The 17,510-nt window shown below is 43.8% G+C and overlaps 1 protein-coding gene across 2 annotated transcripts in view; it reads right to left on the bottom strand.

Annotated features, from left to right (window-relative positions):
• The window catches only part of LOC311371098 (NLR family CARD domain-containing protein 3-like), a 31,060-nt gene extending 15,096 nt beyond the window's left edge, over positions 1 to 15,964 (bottom strand). For both annotated transcript variants that reach the window (XM_084489328.1, XM_084489329.1), the window contains exons 1-5: positions 15,711 to 15,964; positions 14,893 to 14,989; positions 14,648 to 14,767; positions 12,641 to 12,754; positions 585 to 685 (exon numbers count right to left, since the gene is read on the bottom strand). In XM_084489328.1, the coding sequence (XP_084345454.1) occupies positions 585 to 685; positions 12,641 to 12,754; positions 14,648 to 14,767; positions 14,893 to 14,975 (418 nt within the window). In that variant the 5' untranslated portion in view covers positions 14,976 to 14,989; positions 15,711 to 15,964. The remainder of the gene's footprint in view (positions 1 to 584; positions 686 to 12,640; positions 12,755 to 14,647; positions 14,768 to 14,892; positions 14,990 to 15,710) is intronic.
• Positions 15,965 to 17,510: the final 1,546 nt, after the last annotated feature.

Below are 17,510 nucleotides of genomic sequence, written 5' to 3'. Positions count from 1 at the left end.
TTCCTGTTAAATTATCAACTCAATGATATTTGGTTGTTTCGTAAGTTGTGGTCGGAGAAGCTGGTCGTGACAAGGACTGCATGTTACAGATTCAAAATGTTCAGGACTATTATTTCCACAGCAGTATGATTGGTCTAATGATAGTAATAATGATGGTGAATCAGTCTAAAGTGACTTGTTATGCTGATATAACAAGATAGTGTTGCATCTATTCCACTGAGTTATTCTGCTGTTGATCTGCAGTATAATTTTTAACATTCTTTAACTTGATACCCCCACGATAACCCTCCATATCTGGATCAAACCATTTAACCTGATAGACCCACAATAACCCTACAGACCTGGATCAAACCATTTAACCTGATACCCCCACAATAACAACTACATATCTGGATCAAACCATTTAACCCCAAAGAGGATAGATGTCTCCACATTGAAGTTAAAAGTCATTCAGTCCGAAAAGAACAAATAAGAGTCTCATACTGCTCCTTAAAAATATAATTTTTCCTCTGTCTTCAAAGTAAGAGTCTCTTCTGCCCTTCAAAATAATAGTCTCCTCTGTGTTCAAAGTAAGAGTCTCTTACCGCCCCCCAGTGTGTGGGCCACTTCCTCCTGGTTCATCTCCTTCTCTGTTTGATGCTGCTGTACAGACTGAGCACTGGTAACCTTTGAACTCTCCTGGTGTCTGTGGAGAACACACACACACACACACACACACACACACACACACACACACACACACACACACACACACACACACACACACACACACACACACACACACACACACACACACACACACACACACACACACACACACACACATTTTTCCTGACTTGTAAACATCAGTACCAGTAGAGTCTGATAACAAGAGTCTGCTCTCTGCTGCTGGACTCTTCTAGAAAAACAAGAACCAGATTTATGGACGTTTGATAGAAGCTGTATCTTTATGATCTCTGGTAACTCCTCACCTTTTCTCAATAGACTGATTTCCATCTTTGAAGTTAATAGGTTGACCCATAGACCAGTCACTCTTCATGGAGACACAGCTGGGTCCAGGGGAGTCTGCTCCCTGCTGCCTCCTTCTGAAAAACAAGAACCATCTGGAAGTTAGGATATGTCGATATCTTTTCGTTTTATAATTTTGGGCTACTCAACTACTTTCTCATGACTTTTCATTTCAATAATCTTTCTCAGATTATTGAAATGGAAATATAAGGGCAGGCTGAAAATGTTAAGTTATTAGCTGTTTTCACACATGTCCTCCGCCTTTTCTCTGCATTTGTACATCAGGAGGTTCGACCGTGAGGGTCATTCACACTTATTCACACTTGATGCCCGATATGCAGACATCAGTGTCGCTCAGACATCAGTAGAATCTCTGACTGGTTTAGGGGGGCGGGGGCTTGAAGGGGCGGGATATGACGTAGGGTCTAAATTATCAAGAGGCGGGATAGGACGGCCACTGTCACTCTCTCTGTTTTGGTTTGACCACAGACAGCATGGAGGCAGAACGGGCAGAACTCATCGCGATCATCTGAAATGTTGCTGCAGCGATGCATCATATATTCCGTTGCATCCACAACATCTGCATGATCGATGAAAGATTGGAGCATGAGTTAGAGACAAATAGAAGAAACGACAAACAAGAAAGGCGTCATGAACGACTGCGTTACCGGAGAAAGATAGCGTATTTTTTTGCTTGATTTGACATCTAACAAACACTGGGACAAATGTAGTTGATTTCTGTGTTTAACTGAGAAAACAGGGAGTGGAAGGACGGGACCCTATAATGTACAACTAACTGTTGTCAATAATAAGTGTTACGAGAGTTAGCGCATGTGAGTGTGCGTGAGACTGTGTCTGTGCAAACGTGTAAAGTCAGTGAAACTAAGAATAAAGTACCCAGCCTGTCAATAATCGGTGGCTGCTTCATTCCGACCATATTCAAACCTATAAGCAGACCCACTGCCGGTCAAAGTGAAGGGTGTTACCCCCGAGAGAACATCGGCCCTGGAGGGAACGTCTCCCCTGTGCTCCTCGACTACGGTCTGGGAGCCGACAGCAGGAAAGGTGGAACATAAAAATAAAAAAACATTTTCTATATACGCGTGCAGCTGTGAACTCATGTATTGTAATTTATTGTATGACGTTGTACTTACGATAAGACCTATCATTTAGCATTCACCACACACACACACACACACACACACACACACACACACACACACACACACACACACACACACACACACACACACACACACACACACACACACACACACACACACACACACACACACACACACACACACACACACACACACACACACACACACACACACACACACACACACACACACACACACACATTTTTCCTGACTTGTAAACATCAGTACCAGTAGAGTCTGATAACAAGAGTCTGCTCTCTGCTGCTGGACTCTTCTAGAAAAACAAGAACCAGATTTATGGACGTTTGATAGAAGCTGTATCTTTATGATCTCTGGTAACTCCTCACCTTTTCTCAATAGACTGATTTCCATTTTTAAAGTTAAGAGGTGGATTCATAGAGTAGTCACTCTTCATGGAGTCACAGCTGGGTCCAGGGGAGTCTGCTCTCTGCTGCCTCCTTCTGAAAAACAAGAACCATCTGGAAGTTAGGATATGTCGATATCTTTTCGTTTTATAATTTAGGGCTACTCAACTACTTTCTCATGACTTTTCATTTCAATAATCTTTCTCAGATTATTGAAATGGAAATATAAGGGCAGGCTGAAAATGTTAAGTTATTAGCTGTTTTCACACATGTCCTCCGCCTTTTCTCTGCATTTGTACATCAGGAGGTTTGACCGTGAGGGTCATTCACACTTATTCAAACTTGATGTCCGATATGCGGACATCGGTGTTGCTCAGACATCAGTAGAATCTCTGACTGGTTTAGGGGGGCGGGGGCTTGAAGGGGCGGGATATGACGTAGGGTCTAAATTATCAAGAGGCGGGATAGGACGGCCACTGTCACTCTCTCTGTTTTGGTTTGACCACAGACAGCATGGAGGCAGAACGGACAGAACTCATCGCGATCATCTGAAATGTTGCTGCAGCGATGCATCATATATTCCGTTGCATCCACAACATCCGCATGATGGATGAAAGATTGGAGCATGAGTTACAGACAAATAGAAGAAACGACAAAGAAGAAAGGCGTCGTGAACGACTGCGTTACCGGAGAAAGAGAGCGTATTTTTTTGCTTAATTTGACATCTAACAAACACTGGGACAAATGTAGTTGATTTCTGTGTTTAACTGAGAAAACAGGGAGTGGAAGGAAGGGACCCTATAATGTACAACTAACTGTTGTCAATAATAAGTGTTACGAGAGTTAGCGCATGTGTGTGTGCGTGAGACTGTGTCTGTGCAAACGTGTAAAGTCAGTGAAACTAAGAATAAAGTACCCAGCCTGTCAATAATCGTGGCTGCTTCATTCTGACCATATTCAAACCTATAAGCAGACCCACTGCCGGTCAAAGTGAAGGGTGTTACCCCCGAGAGAACATCGGCCCTGGAGGGAACGTCTCCCCTGTGCTCCTCGACTACGGTCTGGGAGCCGACAGCAGGAAAGGTGGAACATAAAAATAAAAAAACATTTTCTATATACGCGTGCAGCTGTGAACTCATGTATTGTAATTTATTGTATGACGTTGTACTTACGATAAGACCTATCATTTAGCATTCACCACACACACACACACACACACACACACATTTTTCCTGACTTGTAAACATCAGTACCAGTAGAGTCTGATGACAAGAGTCTGCTCTCTGCTGCTGGACTCTTCTAGAAAAACAAGAACCAGATTTATGGACGTTTGATAGACGCTGTATCTTTATGATCTCTGGTAACTCCTCACCTTTTCTCAATAGACGGATTTCCATCTTTAAAGTCAATAGGTTGTTTCATAGAGCGGTCACTCTTCATGGAGACACAGCTGGGTCCAGGGGAGTCTGCTCTCTGCTGCCTCCTTCTGAAAAACAAGAACCATCTGGAAGTTAGGATATGTCGATATCTTTTCGTTTCATAATTTAGGGCTACTCAACTACTTTCTCATGACTTTTCATTTCAATAATCTTTCTCAGATTATTGAAACGGAAATATAAGGGCGGGCTGAAAATGTTAAGTTATTAGCTGTTTTCACACATGTCCTCCGCCTTTTCTCTGCATTTGGACATCAGGAGGTTCGACCGTGAGGGTCATTCACACTTATTCACACTTGATGTCCGATATGCGGACATCAGTGTCGCTCAGACATCAGTAGAATCTCTGACTGGTTTAGGGGGGCGGGCTTGAAGGGGCGGGATATGACGTAGGGTCTAAATTATCAAGAGGCGGGATAGGACGGCCACTGTCACTTTCTCTGTTTTGGTTTGACCACAGACAGCGCGGAGGCAGAACGGGCAGAACTCATCGCGATCATCTGAAATGTTGCTGCAGCGATGCATCATATATTCCGTTGCATCCACAACATCCGCATGATGGATGAAGGATTGGAGCATGAGTTAGAGACAAATAGAAGAAACGACAAACAAGAAAGGCGTCGCGAACGACTGCGTTACCGGAGAAAGATAGCGTATTCTTTTGCTTAATTTGACATCTAACAAACACTGGGACAAATGTAGTTGATTTCTGTGTTTAACTGAGAAAACAGGGAGTGGAAGGACGGGACCCTATAATGTACAACTAACTGTTGTCAATAATAAGTGTTACGAGAGTTAGCGCATGTGTGTGTGCGTGAGACTGCGTCTGTGCAAACGTGTAAAGTCAGTGAAACTAAGAATAAAGTACCCAGCCTGTCAATAATCGGTGGCTGCTTCATTCCGACCATATTCAAACCTATAAGCAGACCCACTGCCGGTCAAAGTGAAGGGTGTTACCCCCGAGAGAACATCGGCCCTGGAGGGAACGTCTCCCCTGTGCTCCTCGACTACGGTCTGGGAGCCGACAGCAGGAAAGGTGGAACATAAAAATAAAAAAACATTTTCTATATACGCGTGCAGCTGTGAACTCATGTATTGTAATTTATTGTATGACGTTGTACTTACGATAAGACCTATCATTTAGCATTCACCACACACACACACACACACACACACACACACACACACACACACACACACACACACACACACACACATACACACACACACACATTTTTCCTGACTTGTAAACATCAGTACCAGTAGAGTCTGATAACAAGAGTCTGCTCTCTGCTGCTGGACTCTTCTAGAAAAACAAGAACCAGATTTATGGACGTTTGATAGACGCTGTATCTTTATGATCTCTGGTAACTCCTCACCTTTTCTCAATAGACGGATTTCCATCTTTAAAGTCAATAGGTTGTTTCATAGAGCAGTCACTCTTCATGGAGACACAGCTGGGTCCAGGGGAGTCTGCTCTCTGCTGCCTCCTTCTGAAAAACAAGAACCATCTGGAAGTTAGGATATGTCGATATCTTTTCGTTTCATAATTTAGGGCTACTCAACTACTTTCTCATGACTTTTCATTTCAATAATCTTTCTCAGATTATTGAAATGGAAATATAAGGGCGGGCTGAAAATGTTAAGTTATTCGCTGTTTTCACACATGTCCTCCGCCTTTTCTCTGCATTTGGACATCAGGAGGTTCGACCGTGAGGGTCATTCACACTTATTCACACTTGATGTCCGATATGCGGACATCAGTGTCGCTCAGACATCAGTAGAATCTCTGACTGGTTTAGGGGGGCGGGCTTGAAGGGGCGGGATATGACGTAGGGTCTAAATTATCAAGAGGCGGGATAGGACGGCCACTGTCACTTTCTCTGTTTTGGTTTGACCACAGACAGCGCGGAGGCAGAACGGGCAGAACTCATCGCGATCATCTGAAATGTTGCTGCAGCGATGCATCATATATTCCGTTGCATCCACAACATCCGCATGATGGATGAAGGATTGGAGCATGAGTTACAGACAAATAGAAGAAACGACAAACAAGAAAGGCGTCGCGAACGACTGCATTACCGGAGAAAGATAGCGTATTCTTTTGCTTAATTTGACATCTAACAAACACTGGGACAAATGTAGTTGATTTCTGTGTTTAACTGAGAAAACAGGGAGTGGAAGGACGGGACCCTATAATGTACAACTAACTGTTGTCAATAATAAGTGTTACGAGAGTTAGCGCATGTGTGTGTGCGTGAGACTGTGTCTGTGCAAACGTGTAAAGTGAGTGAAACTAAGAATAAAGTACCCAGCCTGTCAATAATCGGTGGCCGCTTCATTCCGACCATATTCAAACCTATAAGCAGACCCACTGCCGGTCAAAGTGAAGGGTGTTACCCCCGAGAGAACATCGGCCCTGGAGGGAACGTCTCCCCTGTGCTCCTCGACTACGGTCTGGGAGCCGACAGCAGGAAAGGTGGAACATAATAATAAAAAAACATTTTCTATATACGTGTGCAGCTGTGAACTCATGTATTGTAATTTATTGTATGACGTTGTACTTACGATAAGACCTATCATTTATTGTTCACCACACACACACACACACACACACACACACACACACACACACACACACACACACACACACACACACACACACACACACACACACACACACACACACACACACACACACACACACACACACACACATTTTTCCTGACTTGTAAACATCAGTACCAGTAGAGTCTGATAACAAGAGTCTGCTCTCTGCTGCTGGACTCTTCTAGAAATACAAGAACCAGATTTATGGACGTTTGATAGAAGCTGTATCTTTATGATCTCTGGTAACTCCTCACCTTTTCTCAATAGACGGATTTCCATCTTTAAATTTAAGAGGTATATCCATAGAGCGGTCACTCTTCATGGAGACACAGCTGGGTCCAGGGGAGTCTGCTCCCTGCTGCCTCCTTCTGAAAAACAAGAACCATCTGGAAGTTAGGATATGTCGATATCTTTTCGTTTTATAATTTAGGGATACTCAACTACTTTCTCATGACTTTTCATTTCAATAATCTTTCTCAGATTATTGAAATGGAAATATAAGGGCAGGCTGAAAATGTTAAGTTATTAGCTGTTTTCACACATGTCCTCCGCCTTTTCTCTGCATTTGTACGTCAGGAGGTTCGACCGTGAGGGTCATTCACACTTATTCACACTTGATGCCCGATATGCAGACATCAGTGTCGCTCAGACATCAGTAGAATCTCTGACTGGTTTAGGGGGGCGGGCTTGAAGGGGCGGGATATGACGTAGGGTCTAAATTATCAAGAGGCGGGATAGGACGGCCACTGTCACTCTCTCTGTTTTGGTTTGACCACAGACAGCACGGAGGCAGAACGGGCAGAACTCATCGCGATCATCTTAAATGTTGCTGCAGCGATGCATCATATATTCCGTTGCATCCACAACATCCGCATGATGGATGAAAGATTGGAGCATGAGTTACAGACAAATAGAATAAACGACAAAGAAGAAAGGCGTCGTGAACGACTGCGTTACCGGAGAAAGAGAGCGTATTTTTTTGCTTAATTTGACATCTAACAAACACTGGGACAAATGTAGTTGATTTCTGTGTTTAACTGAGAAAACAGGGAGTGGAAGGACGGGACCCTATAATGTACAACTAACTGTTGTCAATAATAAGTGTTACGAGAGTTAGCGCATGTGTGTGTGCGTGAGACTGTGTCTGTGCAAACGTGTAAAGTCAGTGAAACTAAGAATAAAGTACCCAGCCTGTCAATAATCGGTGGCCGCTTCATTCCGACCATATTCAAACCTATAAGCAGACCCACTGCCGGTCAAAGTGAAGGGTGTTACCCCCGAGAGAACATCGGCCCTGGAGGGAACGTCTCCCCTGTGCTCCTCGACTACGGTCTGGGAGCCGACAGCAGGAAAGGTGGAACATAAAAATAAAAAAACATTTTCTATATACGCGTGCAGCTGTGAACTCATGTATTGTAATTTATTGTATGACGTTGTACTTACGATAAGACCTATCATTTAGCATTCACCACACACACACACACACACACACACACACACACACACACACACACACACACACACACACACACACACACACACACACACACACACACACACACACACACACACACACACACACACACACACACACACACACACACACACACACTTTTCCTGACTTGTAAACATCAGTACCAGTAGAGTCTGATAACAAGAGTCTGCTCTCTGCTGCTGGACTCTTCTAGAAATACAAGAACCAGATTTATGGACGTTTGATAGAAGCTGTATCTTTATGATCTCTCACCTTTTCTCAATAGACTGATTTCCATCTTTAAAGCTAATAGGTGGATCCATAGAGCGGTCACTCTTCATGGAGACACAGCTGGGTCCAGGGGAGTCTGCTCTCTGCTGCCTCCTTCTGAAAAACAAGAACCATCTGGAAGTTAGGATATGTCGATATCTTTTCGTTTTATAATTTAGGGCTACTCAGCTACTTTCTCATGACTTTTCATTTCAATAATCTTTCTCAGATTATTGAAATGGAAATATAAGGGCAGGCTGAAAATGTTAAGTTATTAGCTGTTTTCACACATGTCCTCCGCCTTTTCTCTGCATTTGTACATCAGGAGGTTTGACCGTGAGGGTCATTCACACTTATTCACACTTGATGTCCGATATGCGGACATCAGTGTCGCTCAGACATCAATTGAATCTCCAGCTGGTTTAGGGGGGCGGGCTTGAAGGGGCGGGATATGACGTAGGGTCTAAATTATCAAGAGGCGGGATAGGACGGCCACTGTCACTCTCTCTGTTTTGGTTTGACCACAGACAGCATGGAGGCAGAACGGGCAGAACTCATCGCAATCATCTGAAATGTTGCTGCAGCGATGCATCATATATTCCGTTGAATCCACAACATCCGCATGATCGATGAAGGATTGGAGCATGAGTTAGAGACAAATAGAAGAAACGACAAACAAGAAAGGCGTCGCGAATGACTGCGTTACCGGAGAAAGAGAGCGTATTTTTTTGCTTAATTTGACATCTAACAAACACTGGGACAAATGTAGTTGATTTCTGTGTAACTGAGAAAACAGGGAGTGGAAGGACGGGACCCTATAATGTACAACTAACTGTTGTCAATAATAAGTGTTACGAGAGTTAGCGCATGTGTGTGTGCGTGAGACTGTGTCTGTGCAAACGTGTAAAGTCAGTGAAACTAAGAATAAAGTACCCAGCCTGTCAATAATCGGTGGCCGCTTCATTCTGACCATATTCAAACCTATAAGCAGACCCACTGCCGGTCAAAGTGAAGGGTGTTACCCCCGAGAGAACATCGGCCCTGGAGGGAACGTCTCCCCTGTGCTCCTCGACTACGGTCTGGGAGCCGACAGCAGGAAAGGTGGAACATAAAAATAAAAAAACATTTTCTATATACGTGTGCAGCTGTGAACTCATGTATTGTAATTTATTGTATGACGTTGTACTTACGATAAGACCTATCATTTAGCGTTCACCACACACACACACACACACACACACACACACACACACACACACACACACACACACACACACACACACACACACACACACACACACACACACACACACACACACACACACACATTTTTCCTGACTTGTAAACATCAGTACCAGTAGAGTCTGATAACAAGAGTCTGCTCTCTGCTGCTGGACTCTTCTAGAAATACAAGAACCAGATTTATTGACGTTTGATAGAAGTGGTATCTTTATGATCTCTGGTAACTCCTCACCTCTTCTCAATAGACGGATTTCCATCTTTAAAGTTATATGGTAGCTCCATAGAGCGGTCACTCTTCATGGAGACACAGCTGGGTCCAGGGGAGTCTGCTCTCTGCTGCCTCCTTCTGAAAAACAAGAAACATCTGGAAGTTAGGATATGTCGATATCTTTTCGTTTTATAATTTAGGGCTACTCAACTACTTTCTCATGACTTTTCATTTCAATAATCTTTCTCAGATTATTGAAATGGAAATATAAGGGCGGGCTGAAAATGTTAAGTTATTAGCTGTTTTCACACATGTCCTCCGCCTTTTCTCTGCATTTGTACATCAGGAGGTTCGACCGTGAGGGTCATTCACACTTATTCACACTTGATGCCCGATATGCGGACATCTGTGTCGCTCAGACATCAGTAGAATCTCCAGCTGGTTTAGGGGGGCGGGCTTGAAGGGGCAGGATATGACGTAGGGTCTAAATTATCAAGAGGCGGGATAGGACGGCCACTGTCACTCTCTCTGTTTTGGTTTGACCACAGACAGCATGGAGGCAGAACGGGCAGAACTCATCGCGATCATCTTAAATGTTGCTGCAGCGATGCATCATATATTCCGTTGCATCCACAACATCCGCATGATGGATGAAAGATTGGAGCATGAGTTACAGACAAATAGAAGAAACGACAAACAAGAAAGGCGTCGTGAACGACTGCGTTACCGGAGAAAGATAGAGTATTTTTTTGCTTAATTTGACATCTAACAAACACTGGGACAAATGTAGTTGATTTCTGTGTTTAACTGAGAAAACAGGGAGTGGAAGGACGGGACCCTATAATGTACAACTAACTGTTGTCAATAATAAGTGTTACGAGAGTTAGCGCATGTGTGTGTGCGTGAGACTGTGTCTGTGCAAACGTGTAAAGTGAGTGAAACTAAGAATAAAGTACCCAGCCTGTCAATAATCGGTGGCCGCTTCATTCCGACCATATTTAAACCTATAAGCAGACCCACTGCCGGTCAAAGTGAAGGGTGTTACCCCCGAGAGAACATCGGCCCTGGAGGGAACGTCTCCCCTGTGCTCCTCGACTACGGTCTGGGAGCCGACAGCAGGAAAGGTGGAACATAAAAATAAAAAAACATTTTCTATATACGCGTGCAGCTGTGAACTCATGTATTGTAATTTATTGTATGACGTTGTACTTACGATAAGACCTATCATTTAGCGTTCACCACACACACACACACACACACACACACACACACACACACACACACACACACACACACACACACACACACACACACACACACACACACACACACACACACTTTTCCTGACTTGTAAACATCAGTACCAGTAGAGTCTGATAACAAGAGTCTGCTCTCTGCTGCTGGACTCTTCTAGAAATACAAGAACCAGATTTATGGACGTTTGATAGAAGCTGTATCTTTATGATCTCTGGTAACTCCTCACCTTTTCTCAATAGACAGATTTCCATCTTTAAATCCCCAAGGTCTATCCACAGAGCGGTCACTCTTCATGGAGACACAGCTGGGTCCAGGGGAGTCTGCTCTCTGCTGCCTCCTTCTGAAAAACAAGAACCATCTGGAAGTTAGGATATGTCGATATCTTTTCGTTTTATAATTTAGGGCTACTCAACTACTTTCTCATGACTTTTCATTTCAATAATCTTTCTCAGATTATTGAAATGGAAATATAAAGGCAGGCTGAAAATGTTAAGTTATTAGCTGTTTTCACACATGTCCTCCGCCTTTTCTCTGCATTTGTACATCAGGAGGTTCGACCGTGAGGGTCATTCACACTTATTCACACTTGATGCCCGATATGCAGACATCAGTGTCGCTCAGACATCAGTAGAATCTCTGACTGGTTTAGGGGGGCGGGCTTGAAGGGGCGGGATATGACGTAGGGTCTAAATTATCAAGAGGCGGGATAGGACGGCCACTGTCACTCTCTCTGTTTTGGTTTGACCACAGACAGCATGGAGGCAGAACGGGCAGAACTCATCGCGATCATCTGAAATGTTGCTGCAGCGATGCATCATATATTCCGTTGCATCCACAACATCCGTATGATCGATGAAAGATTGGAGCATGAGTTAGAGACAAATAGAAGAAACGACAAAGAAGAAAGGCGTCACGAACGACTGCGTTACCGGAGAAAGAGAGCGTATTTTTTTGCTTAATTTGACATCTAACAAACACTGGGACAAATGTAGTTGATTTCTGTGTTTAACTGAGAAAACAGGGAGTGGAAGGACGGGACCCTATAATGTACAACTAACTGTTGTCAATAATAAGTGTTACGAGAGTTAGCGCATGTGTGTGTGCGTGAGACTGTGTCTGTGCAAACGTGTAAAGTCAGTGAATCTAAGAATAAAGTACCCAGCCTGTCAATAATCGGTGGCCGCTTCATTCTGACCATATTCAAACCTATAAGCAGACCCACTGCCGGTCAAAGTGAAGGGTGTTACCCCCGAGAGAACATCGGCCCTGGAGGGAACGTCTCCCCTGTGCTCCTCGACTACGGTCTGGGAGCCGACAGCAGGAAAGGTGGAACATAAAAATAAAAAAACATTTTCTATATACGCGTGCAGCTGTGAACTCATGTATTGTAATTTATTGTATGACGTTGTACTTACGATAAGACCTATCATTTAGCGTTCACCACACACACACACACACACATTTTTCCTGACTTGTAAACATCAGTACCAGTAGAGTCTGATGACAAGAGTCTGCTCTCTGCTGCTGGACTCTTCTAGAAAAACAAGAACCAGATTTATTGACGTTTGATAGAAGCGGTATCTTTATGATCTCTGGTAACTCCTCACCTCTTCTCAATAGACGGATTTCCATCTTTAAAGTTAATAGGTAGCTCCATAGAGTAGTCACTCTTCATGGAGACACAGCTGGGTCCAGGGGAGTCTGCTCCCTGCTGCCTCCTTCTGAAAAACAAGAACCATCTGGAAGTTAGGATATGTCGATATCTTTTCGTTTTATAATTTAGGGCTACTCAACTACTTTCTCATGACTTTTCATTTCAATAATCTTTCTCAGATTATTGAAATGGAAATATAAGGGCAGGCTGAAAATGTTAAGTTATTAGCTGTTTTCACACATGTCCTCCGCCTTTTCTCTGCATTTGTACATCAGGAGGTTTGACCGTGAGGGTCATTCACACTTATTCACACTTGATGTCCGATATGCGGACATTTGTGTCACTCAGACATCAGTAGAATCTCTGACTGGTTTAGGGGGGCGGGCTTGAAGGGGCGGAACATGACGTAGGGTCTAAATTATCAAGAGGCGGGATAGGACGGCCACTGTCACTCTCTCTGTTTTGGTTTGACCACAGACAGCATGGAGGCAGAACGGGCAGAACTCATCGCGATCATCTGAAATGTTGCTGCAGCGATGCATCATATATTCCGTTGCATCCACAACATCCGCATGATGGATGAAAGATTGGAGCATGAGTTACAGACAAATAGAAGAAACGACAAACAAGAAAGGCGTCGCGAACGACTGCGTTACCGGAGAAAGAGAGCGTCTTTTTTTGCTTAATTTGACATCTAACAAACACTGGGACAAATGTAGTTGATTTCTGTGTTTAACTGAGAAAACAGGGAGTGGAAGGACGGGACCCTATAATGTTCAACTAACTGTTGTCAATAATAAGTGTTACGAGAGTTAGCGCATGTGTGTGTGCGTGAGACTGTGTCTGTGCAAACGTGTAAAGTGAGTGAAACTAAGAATAAAGTACCCAGCCTGTCAATAATCGGTGGCCTCTTCATTCCGACCATATTCAAACCTATAAGCAGACCCACTGCCGGTCAAAGTGAAGGGTGTTACCCCCGAGAGAACATCGGCCCTGGAGGGAACGTCTCCCCTGTGCTCCTCGACTACGGTCTGGGAGCCGACAGCAGGAAAGGTGGAACATAAAAATAAAAAAACATTTTCTATATACGCGTGCAGCTGTGAACTCATGTATTGTAATTTATTGTATGACGTTGTACTTGAGGGTTACGATAAGACCTATCATCACTACGAATGACTCTGAAAAGCAGTGCCACATTAAAATATGTTTTAAACCATTCAGTGAACAAAAGGCAACAGGCTGATTATCGATTAGGGTGCGGGTGCCACTCAATGACATGCAAACGTAGACCAAAGCGTCATCAACACGCCCACTCAACTGGTGTGAAATGCCGACATTCTACTGCTCACTCACATATAAGGTAATTAACATTTCCGCCAGCTAAAATACTACCTGAGGGGTAGTCTTTTTTCAGGAGGTCCAATGTCAGGATATGTCGTTCACATATACGGCCCGTCGGGAGAATAGCGGGCTAATAGCTGGCTGTACGTGTATGTGTAAAAGCAGCTATAATGGCATTTAAGCACTAACATGTTGACATAAAAACACACTTAGTACCCGTCATACTGTGCATAGAGTGTTGATTCACAATGCGTTTAGCTAACATAGAAATAGAGCAGTCAGTTTCTACATTTCTACACAGACCTGTGTTATTCTTCATGGATTATTGGTTTCAATAAATCTCTTCACCTCAAAAGATCAAACTGATTCAATAAAAGCCGTTTGAAAGACGTTGAACCTTCTAACATTAAACCTGTAAAGTCTGCTACAAGTCGTCTGAATATTCATTTCATTCACACGATTCAAACAGCAGAATAAACGGCCTCAGCCATGAACCAATCCATCTCCAAGTGGTCCTGTGATTGGACGTTGGTATGTTCTGATTAACGATGGGCGGGCAGATCAAGATGATCCGCGGGCCGCCAGTTGAACAGCCCTGATGTATCGGCTGAATCCTCACCTTGTCTTAGAAGGTTGGTGATTTCCATTTTTAAACACTTCAGGTAGATTCATAGAGCGGTCACTCTTCATGGAGACACTGCTGGGTCCAGGGGAGTCTGCTCTCTGCTGCTGCGCTGGGCTTCAACACACACACACACACACACACACACACAGCTGTTACTCAGACTAATGATGGAGTCATGATGTATCACTGCTGAGCTCTGAGATGGACAACAGTCACAGACAGAGAGATCCTCTTCTTACCTCTTAGCTTTGCTCCGGCGGCCATGTTCCCCAGACAGAGTGGTCTTAGAGGTAGGACCCCCCTCCTCTCTCTCCTCATCCATAGTAGACTGGAGACCTGGACACAAACACAACTACACATTGTTTCTGTGGACTCTGTTTGAGTACCAAATGAATGAACTGACTGCATGACTAGATCTACACACTCTATCACTATCTATGTCTAGATCTACACACTCTATCGCTATATGTCTAGATCTCATACATGTCATTATTAGGATTATTCCTTACTTCTGAACACTGACCTCTCTTCCAGTAGATCAAAGTCACTAGAGCATCAAGAGTCTACAGATCAGTGTGCTATACCTTTATAGACGGCCATCAAACCACCAATAGGTAACTAATGTTACCAATAAAACCCAACAATAAAAGTCCACAGCATGAACCAAACGGACCTCACTACAGCACAGACTGAACCTCCACAATAAAAGTCCACAACACAACCAAACGGACCTCACTACAGCACAGACTGAACCTCCACAATAAAAGTCCACAACACAACCAAACGGACCTCACTACAGCACAGACTGAACCTCCACAATAAAGGTTCCTGGACCAGAGGTTCAATATGAAACGCCCTCAACACGGTGGAACTAGTGATTGATGTTCTGACCCATATTCCTTCATTCAGGTTCTCTCTCTGAGATCAACGTCTCTTTTACAGCAGGAACCTGTAAACACTGAACTGGGACTGGAAATAGATTCATCTAGAACATATCAATACAGTGAGAATATACGACCAATAATCTAAAGAAAACATGACATTTAGCGAGCTGTACCGTAGCTTCTCCGTGATGAAAACGTGTCCTGCCCCTTGTCGTGTGAAAATATTACAGCACAGAAGGAAATGAAGATCAGTCGAAGGAAGAGATTCAGGTGTTCACCAAAACACAAAGTAAGAGTTGAGAACCGAGACGAACGCTAACACAGTTCTAAAGAAGACAGTGAAGACAGATCGAATGAGGAAGGAGACTTTGAACACCAGCCACCAGTAAAACCATCAATCATTAACTAACTAAAGAGGATTACATGGTTTACCTGTACCACACCCACACACACACACACACACACACACACACACACACACACACACACACACACACACACACACACACACACGCGCGCGTTCCAGCAGCTTAAGAGTCAAAAGTAGAGCAAAAGAGAGATATAAGAGATAAATACAAAATAAAATAAAAATAATAAAATAAAGATAAAAACGATGTTCACTATCTACACCTTTCACAGGTGTATATCATAAGTATAGTTACACAGGATACTGGCTCAGTATGAGTATAAGTACACAGGATACTGGCTGAGTATGAGTATAAGTACACAGGATACTAGCTCAGTATGAGTATAAGTACACAGGATACTAGCTCAGTATGAGTATAAGTACACAGGATACTGGCTCAGTATGAGTATAAGTACACAGGATACTAGCTCAGTATGAGTATAAGTACACAGGATACTGGCTGAGTATGAGTATAAGTACACAGGATACTGGCTCAGTATGAGTATAAGTACACAGGATACTAGCTCAGTATGAGTATAAGTACACAGGATACTGGCTCAGTATGAGTATAAGTACACAGGATACTGGCTCAGTATGAGTATAAGTACACAGGATACTGGCTCAGTGTGAGTATAAGTACACAGGATACTGGCTCAGTATGAGTATAAGTACACAGGATACTGGCTCAGTATAAGTACACAGGATACTGGCTCAGTATGAGTATAAGTACACAGGATACTGGCTCAGTGAGTATAAGCGTGGCATTGGACAGGCTATGACTAGGGTTGCCAACCGTCCCGTAAAATACGGGATCGTCCCGTATTTGGCAACTAAAAGACCTGTCCCGTAATGAACTGATACGGGACGCACTTTGTCCCGTATTTTGGGGTCGTGTTGTACCTTTATGTAATGCCGGTTATCGTTGCATTAATAAAACCCGTGGGTTGCTTAAGCGTATAAACACACGGAGGCAAGGATGCAGTACGAGCCAGTTACTTTATTGGCGCACTATAAACACACTGAATAGCCAGACCCACGCAGCCAACCACCGAACCCCGAAGTAATGACCGTCTAACACAGTTGAGCACCGAGTGCTCAATCCAATACTCCACAGGTCGTAATCGCGTGAACGCGTCTGCCCGCGATCGCGCATAACTCTCCCCCCCCCCCTCAACAATCTCGATCAAGAGGTGTCCCGTATTTGAAAGTCTGGGAGTTGGCAACCCTAGCTATGACCCACTATGTTGTGCTCCATGTACCCACTGTTGACAACGTGACGTGACTAAGCTACCAACACAAACAAAGAGGAGCTGGGAAAGCAAATGAACGAACTACGTGTTTAAGTTGTGAAGGGCAAACGTGTGGCGACACACAGCACTACAGATGTCCAAACGGATTGAAAAAGCAAAACATATTTGTTGCACAGCTGAACGCTGTATCACACCATGGGCTGTTCTCAATTCACAACACGCATCCATCCAATCTACATCAGGCATTCTGACCTAAACTCATGCACCCCCCACCGCAGTTACTCACTGATGACTGCACTATCGTCATCTCCACTACA

The sequence above is a fragment of the Micromesistius poutassou genome (assembly GCF_964030765.1).
Source record: "Micromesistius poutassou genome assembly, contig: SCAFFOLD_2485, whole genome shotgun sequence".
NCBI classification, from domain to species: domain Eukaryota; kingdom Metazoa; phylum Chordata; class Actinopteri; order Gadiformes; family Gadidae; genus Micromesistius; species Micromesistius poutassou.
The sequence above is the reverse complement of the archived record's forward strand: the minus strand, read 5'-3'. Positions and strand labels throughout refer to the sequence as shown.